At 40.0% G+C, this 8,149-nt stretch overlaps 1 protein-coding gene across 7 annotated transcripts in view; it reads left to right on the top strand.

The window, feature by feature from the left end:
- MYO5A (myosin VA) overlaps positions 1-8,149 on the top strand; it is a 126,861-nt gene that overhangs the window by 81,035 nt on the left and 37,677 nt on the right. For 4 of the 7 annotated variants that reach the window (XM_012801968.2, XM_023510112.1, XM_012801970.2 and 1 more), the window contains exons 25-28: positions 997-1,140; positions 1,368-1,421; positions 3,505-3,732; positions 7,046-7,054. In XM_012801968.2, coding sequence (XP_012657422.1) covers positions 997-1,140; positions 1,368-1,421; positions 3,505-3,732; positions 7,046-7,054 — 435 coding nt within the window. The remainder of the gene's footprint in view (positions 1-996; positions 1,141-1,367; positions 1,422-3,504; positions 3,733-7,045; positions 7,055-8,149) is intronic. The other 3 variants (XM_023510111.1, XM_012801969.2, XM_023510109.1) reach the window with 1 other exon arrangement.

Genomic DNA, 8,149 nt, shown 5'->3' with positions numbered 1-8,149 from the left:
TGCAAAAAAAAAAAAAAAGGAAAACAAGGATGTGGAACCTGCAGGTATGAAACCTACAGATGCAGAGTACTGATTGTATCTGTTTTGATTTTTAGTTTTCAGTTTTGAAAGATCAAATTCTGTCTGATCTCAATATACTTATGCTGGTACTTCACCTTTTCAAAAATCATTTTTCCTGATTGCAAATGGCCATGCTTATTGTAAAGGATTCAAATATAGAAATATGCAAAATTAAAAATGAAACTTTTCTGTAATACCTTCTATCTTCTAAGATGTGGCCTTCTCGATTTTTATACGCATGGGCTAGGTGTACATTTAAAAGTCATATATATTTGTGTTTGTATTAACAAAAATAAGATCATAATATATATTTTGTCCTATAATTTGTGTGTTCACTTAATCCTTTATCTAGGGCATATTCATCTGCTCCCATAGATCTACCTTACTCTTTTTAACAGTTAAAAAATATTTCATAGTTTGACAATGCTATAATTTATTTAAGCAGCTGGCCTATTGGTTGACATTCAAGTTCTTGCCAGTTTTTTGCAGTTATAAAAATATGCTGCAGTGAACATCTTTTTCCATGTATTTTTGTGTACTTGTGTCAAGTATTTCTGTAGGATTAATCCCTATACATGGATTTGGTAGGTTAAAGTGTATATACACTTACCTTTTAATAAATACAACTAAATTCCCCTTTAAAAAGGCCCACTTAAACTTCCAACACAGGAGACACTGTCACTGTTGACAATCCAGAGCACTATTAATCTTTTCAGTCTTTGCCCATCTGGTAGAGGAGAAGTAGTACCTCACTGTTTAATTCGTATTTCTCTGATTGTTAGCGAGGCTGAGTATTTTTTGTATGTATTCTTCAGATGTTTATAATTTCTTCTTCTGTAAGTTTACCTGTTTGTCTATTGAGCTATTCATCATTTTCTCATTGGCCTCTATGTCTTCTGACTTATCATTACTATCTTGGAATTTTGGGGGGGTTAGGAGCCAAGCGAGAAAAAGGTGCCTCTGGACATGTCATTGTTCCTCAAGCTCCAGAAGCGGGTCACAGAGCTGGAGCAGGAGAAGCAGGTGATGCAGGATGAGCTGGATCGCAAGGAAGAGCTGGTGCTGCGCAGCAAGGCCAAGGTAGGCAGTGCTGGCGGGCCTGAGAGCTGAGGCTGGGGCATATGTCATCATGCAGTCTTCTCTCTAAGAAGATTGGGAACTCTAAGAAGAATGAGAACTCAGCCCAATCTAACCAAGCAGTGTTTGGTTAAAGTAGTGAGGACTAAACTCTTCACTGTTTTCTGTAGCGCAAATAAAAATGTGACAGTTAAAATATGTATAAAGGTTTTGCTTTATATTTTCCCCAGGAAGAAGAAAGACCACAAGTCAGAGGTGCAGAACTGGAATATGAGTCACTCAAGGTAATGAAAAGTTTCTGCTCAAGACTCTGAATATTTTATTTTGACAAGAGATCCTCTCTTTTTCCCAGAAAACATCCTTAAGGGCTGGAGGTTGCACCAGAGGTCTTAGCATTAGCATTATTCAGTCATCATTTCTAGCCTTGCGTTATTTCCTTTTATAAATTCTTTTTTATATATGCTAGACTTCAGTTTAAACAGGAATAGAAGTAGCAGCCATTGGAGTCTATGGTAGTAAAGGACATGGACTGTGGCATCAACTGCCTGTGTTCAAATGTGGCATCTGCCACTATCCACCTGGGTGTGACAGGGCAGACCAAAGATGGGGACAAGAATCTGCTCTCCAGATCTTCTGCCTCACAAAAAAATGGACAAGTAAAAACATTTTCTTTAGTATGAATGAAGTCCAGATTCACAAACTATTAGATTAGTGACTCTCAAAATTGGATCCCTGACCAGCAGGATCAGTATTACCTGGTAACTTATTCAAAATGCAGATATGTGGGCTCCACACCACTAGACCAATTGAATCAGAGTCTCTGAGGGTGGGGCCCAGCAATCTGTGCTTTACCAAGACCTCTAGGTGATTCTGATGCACATTAGAGTTTAGGAAACACTGTATCACCACTTAATATGCCAAAGTGAAGACAATTATGTGTTTTCTGTTACAGAAATGAGCAATGCAAATCTAGTTATCTCTTCATGGGAGAATGGAGAAGGGAGGAAGCATTCGTTTTCACAAAAGAATAGGTTAATTCATGAAAGAAGGGTTACATATTTTTAAATAAGAAAAAATACAGACTTTAAATAATTGTTATATCTAATACATAGAAAGGAGCGATATGATGCTACAAACAAAGATTGCTTTCCTGTAGAGAAACAATAAAACATTCAATCTTTATAGACAAATGTCTCACTTCCATAGCATCAGGCCTTTGTCCTATACATGTACATGGTGTTTTCAAATGCCCGTCTACTTCAGTGTTTCCCACCCAGTATCTTGTGACACTTGGATTTTGGTGTCAATACCTCTTTATGCTGGGTTCCCATTGCCATCACGGAGAAGGTGGTGCTAACTGGTGGCACAAGAGTAGTTAGTAGTATGTGAAAATACGGAGGTGATAAAGGATGTATATGTTCCTACAAATGGTTGAAGGAGGAGGCCTTCACCCTTTCTTCCCACTTCCCAAGGCTCTGCTTGCAAATTCACAAGCATGTCACACAGGAAAGAAGTTTGCAAAATACATTATTTATTGTCATTGAAACACTAGAGAGAAACTTATCATTTTTAAAATATAGCAATTTTTTTTTTTTGAGACAGAGTCTCACTATGTCACCCTTGGTAGAGCACTGTGGCATCACAGCTCACAGCAACCTCCAACTCTTGGGCTTCAGTGATCCTCTTGCCTCCCAAGTAGCTAGGACTACAGTTGCCTGCCACAATGCCCGGCTATTTTTTTGTTGTAGTTGTCATTATTGTTTAGCAGGCCCAGGTTTAGTTTGAACCTGCCAGCGCTAGTGTATGTGACCAGCACCCTAACCACTGAGCTATAGGTGCCAAGCCCTAATTTTTTTTTTTAATTAGCAGTTAAAAGCCTAAAATTTCAGTGGTCTTTCCATTCTGCTTTACAAAGGAAGGAAGAGGACCCTACTAAAGATTTCAGGGATCTACCCAGATATATCGTTCACTGGAAATATCCTGGGCAGCTAGACCCTCAGATTTGCCCTTATAATTTCCTGCAAATAAACCTGGGCTCCTTAGGACTGGCTAAACTTAACCATTGGGTCTTGGCAATCTCTCCAGGGCTATGAACACACTTTGGGCAGGCCAGAATAAATTCAACTCTGGAATTTGCATTGATAAAGCCACCTATCCTTAGCCTTGGCCAATTCCACTTGATGTAAGACTGCCTTAATTAGCAGAGCAGAGTTTCCAGAAGAACCTAGGAAACCATTCACCAGGGTAGCTCTCATGAACTTTTCCATCAGAATTTTTCTACCAGCTTGAGGGAAGTTGAGCATTTCAGTATAAAGTTGAGGATGCCGGCAATGTTATTTTCTTTGTCTCCTTATTCTCTTCATACAGCGTCAAGAACTAGAATCAGAAAATAAAAAACTGAAAAATGAGCTAAATGAATTACGCAAGGCCCTTAGTGAGAAGAGTGCCCCAGAGGTGACTGCTCCAGGTGCCCCTGCCTACAGAGTCCTCATGGAACAACTGACCTCTGTGAGTGAAGAGCTCGATGTCCGCAAAGAGGAAGTCCTCATCTTGAGGTCTCAGCTGGTGAGCCAGAAAGAGGCCATCCAACCCAAGGTAAGCACGAGGACATGGCTGAAGTCAGAATGTGAGCACTGGTCTCCATTTCTTCTTATCCCCTTTCCTTAATTTATGATGAAGCAAACACTTAAAAGCACTTTTAGTCTAGTTGAGGAGTTATCATTTTTTAAAAATCCCAGTATTATTTTAAAATGCCCGTTGGAGTGAGCAAAAAGCAAATGAAATCTAAAAGATCATCAACATTTCATATATCACTCATGAGTTTTAAAATGAATTGTTTTGTAGTAATTTGGCCACAATAAATTTTGATCTAAAATAAAATTCTAAGCTCAGCACCTGTGGCTCAAGTGGCTAAGGCGCCAGCCACATACACCTAAGGTGGCAGGTTCGAATCCAGCCCAGGCCCACCAAAACAACAACAACAGCTGCAACCAAAAAATAGCTGGGCGTTGTGGCGGGTGCCTGTGATCCCAGCTACTTGGGAGGCTGAGGCAGGAGACTCGCTTGAGCCCAGAAGTTGGAGGTTACTGTGAGCTGTGATGCCACAGCACTCTACCCAGGGGGACAGCTTGAGGCTCTGTCTCAAAAAAATAAAATAAAATTCTATTAAATATAGAAATATATAAATTATCTTTTTTTTCAGATGGGAAATATTTATTTTCAAACCCTAACACAATTAAAACTTTTACAACAGTAAACTTGTGTCTTAATCCTCCCCTCTTTACCAACAAAAATACATCCAACTCTAGCTTCAGTGATTTCAAATCTCTACTCACAGTTTAAATTTCTTTTCTTCCTGCATTATGCCAAGAAAAGTGGCTAAGCCAACCTAAGCAAAGACTCAAGGTGTTAGATGTCTTTACCATATTTTTTTTCATTTGAGTAGCCAAATTAAAAATTGGATTAATCTATAAATTCTCTTGTTGTGGGGAGGTATTAAAATTTAAAATTATTTATTGAAAACAGCTTGCTTAGTAATCCTAGCACTCTTGGAGGCCAAGGTGGGTGGATTGTCTGAGCTCACAGATTCTAGACCAGCCCGAGCAAGTGCAACCCCCATCTCTAAAAAATAGCTGGGTGTCATGGCTGGTGCCTATAGTCCCAGCTTCTTGGGAGGCTAAGGCAAGAGAATTACTTGAGCCCAAGAGTTTGAAATTGCTATGAGCTATGACACCATAGCAATTTACTGAAGGTGACAAAATGAGACTGTCTCAAAAAAAAAAAAAAGAAAAGAAAAGAAAAAGAAAACAGCTTGTTTAATTGGAAGGATAACATACGAAGAGGTTAGAAATGAGATCAGTGAGTAGCAGTTACATGGAGATAGTTTTTGCTCACTTCAGGCAGTGTGTTTAATAGGGGAGCTGTCCCAGCTGGGAGGGAATATGTTCTGGGGTTCAGCAGAATATACCCCACACTGCAGATATGGATGGCCTTTTGAAGTCCTTCCTTGCCTTCAGGTAATTTGAGACCCATTGCTGCCATAAGCGGTGAAAATTGGAACTTTTTGTTATTTGTGTTCATGGGGAATCTTAGTGATCATCATGAAAATCCGGCCTGTCTCCCTGCCCACGTGCATGTAGCAGAGTGTTACCAAGAAGTGAGGCAGTCAAGTATCCCATCCATGTGACATGTCATATGAAAAATATCCATGGGCGACACCTGTGGCTCAGCGGGTAGGGTGCCAGCCCCATATACCACGGGTGGCAGGTTCAGACCTGACCAAACTGCAACAAAAAAATAGCCGGGCATTGTGGTGGGCACCTGTAGTCCCTGCTATTTGGGAGGCTTAGGCAAGAGAATCACCTAAGCCCAGGAGTTAGAGGTTGTTGTGAGCTGTGATGCCATAGCACTCTACTGAGGGCGATAGAAGTGAGACTCTGTTTCTAAAAAAAGAAAAGAAAAGAAAAGAAAAATATCCATGATGAATAATGAGCTAGATGCCTGAAAAATCTAAGAGTACTTCTCTTAGAAATGGCATTTCTGCATGCAGTTTGGATACTATACCTGGCACATACATTTGGATTTGATAAAGGCAGCTCACACCTGGGATCAATACTGATCCAAATATCAATTTCTAAAAACAAGATACTGACTAGATAATTTGGGTGGGGGGATTGGGGGTCCCAGTAACAAATGGAGTAATGTAAAGAAATGGGCTTCCTTATTGTGAAACAAATCACAAATCCTTGAAGTCTGAAATGGGAAGAGGACTCTCCATTTTGCTGGGCTCTGCGGTCTCACCTTCCCCTGGGGCTATCTCAGTTGATTCCCATGGCTACCTCTGTGGCTGGTCCTCAAAAAACAAGGCTCTACCTGCTAGTCTTGAGCAAGCTCAAATCAGATTGCTTTCTCTAGTTAACTCTTGGTAAACTGGTAACTAGAAAAAAGCTATTCTTTTTATTTTTACTTTTAATTGACAAATAATAGTTGTGTGTGTATATATATATATATATATGTGGGGTACAATGGGGGTATTCTCACTAGAAACTTTAATAAAAATTAAAAGAAAAGAAAAATGAATTAAGGGACATAAGAACAAGCTAGCTGACAGCCTTTAGTTGTGGTATCATACATGCTTACCCAGCTCACATGCCCTATGTGACAACTGCTCTCCTGTTCCGAGGGGACTGGCCCTGCTCAACTGAGCTCCTTGCTCGCTCAGCTCCCAGCTTAATTGTGGCAGCAGTCATGTCCTATCCTAGGAAAAATACCCATTAACACTAATTAAGATCTTCTAGACCAGCCATTCTCAACCTGTGGGTTGCGACCCACAGGAATTGTATTAAGGGGCTGCGGAATTAGGAAGATTGAGAACCACTGCTCTAGACTCTCCTGGGCCTTTTGCTCAGTTTCAAGTTAGAACCACATTATCTCACAACTCCTTTGCTGGGCAGTGGTGAGCCACACCCTGTGAGCTACACGGTGATCCAGCCCAGCCAGGTCTAGTTTATTGGCTCCACCTCCAGAACATCCTGGCAGGCTTCCCTTGGACAAATGACTTTATAGTGGAGTATTACTTTAACTCTAACAGGCCTAGGATAAGACTTTCATCCACGTACATCAATAGAAGGGTCATTCTCTCATATGCTCAAGAAAATTTTACAACCAAAAAATGGAAACAACTCAAAAAGAATTTTAAGTACTTGCCTACATATAAGAGTTGCCATCACATAAGTATATGTTAATGTTTACTTTATGCCAGTTCCAGGAATGTAAATTTATTTACCAAGTTAGTTTGAGGAGAAACTTTTATCTGTTGTGATGGGGACTTGCTGATGGAATTTATTTATGGAACTAAGTGTATATTTTTTTCTCTATTTTTTGTGCTTTCTGACTTGCGATTTTTCAGGATGACAAGGTAATTATAAGATTTTTTTATTTTTAGTAAATACTTATATTTAATCCTACCTTTGGTTTACAAGTCTCTCTGTATGGATGCAATTGATGCTTTCTGTTTTAATATTTACAAATTAATTTCCTGTTTGATTCCTAGTTGTAGTAGAGTCAAGTTTAGATTACAAAGCGTCCTCCATGACTTCTAACTCAGAGTCAGCATTGTGAGTTACTGCAGTGGTTATGGTAGGCCATGTACAAGCCGGAGAGGGAAACCCTTAACCCGGAGACACTCAGAAGTCTAGGCCCTCCTGAGCTCTCATTTTACCAGCTGTGGATTTGTTGGCCAAGGGTAAGGGGGAGCCTGAAGAGTTGAGCACATCATTCTTTACTACTACTTTCATTTCCCTGAGTCCATATAGAGTCCACAGGGTGAAAAGTGGTTCCTAATGAGATTGCAAAGTCAAATTTCTCTACCACATCTTGTTTCAGCTCTGACTCTAGCCCTTTATGGAAGTGAAAGACTTTTTTTTCCATTCAAGGAAAGAGAAAGAAGAAATTTCTGGTGAAATATTTATTAAAATATTTCTAAAACATAGCTAAAAAATACTATCTGTGGTACTTATGTGAAAGATTTTTAAAATTCAGTAAAATATAAGTCCTTTTTTAGTGGCTTTTTCAGATTGTAGTTGGTCTTTTTAAAGGATATATTTATAAACTTGCAAAATGATAGCATTGAGAGAAAAGTGGTATTTTTTTGAGGATTTTTAACATGCAAGCATTTGTAAGTCTCTAGTTGGCATTAAAGTTTTTCTGGAACTAGTCTCTAAGATAATAATATTTGGGCTTGGCGCCTGTGGCTCAACCAGCTGAGGCGCCAGCCACATACACCTAGGGTGGCGGGTTCGAGTCCAGCCCAGACCCGCCAAACAACAATGACGGCTGCAACCAAAAAAAAAAATAGCCGGGCGTTGTGGCGGGTGCCTGTGGTCTCAGCTGCTTGCAAGGCAGAGGCAGGAGACTCACTTGAGCCCGGGAGTTGGAGGTTGCTGTGAGCTGTAATGCCACGGCACTCTACCCAGGGGGACGGCTTGAGGCTCTGTCTCAAAAAAAAAAAAAA

This window comes from Otolemur garnettii, unplaced genomic scaffold (genome assembly GCF_000181295.1).
Source record: "Otolemur garnettii isolate 467f Iridium unplaced genomic scaffold, OtoGar3 scaffold00011, whole genome shotgun sequence".
NCBI classification, from domain to species: domain Eukaryota; kingdom Metazoa; phylum Chordata; class Mammalia; order Primates; family Galagidae; genus Otolemur; species Otolemur garnettii.
Note: the sequence above shows the minus strand (reverse complement) of the source record. Positions and strands in the feature narration are given on the sequence as shown.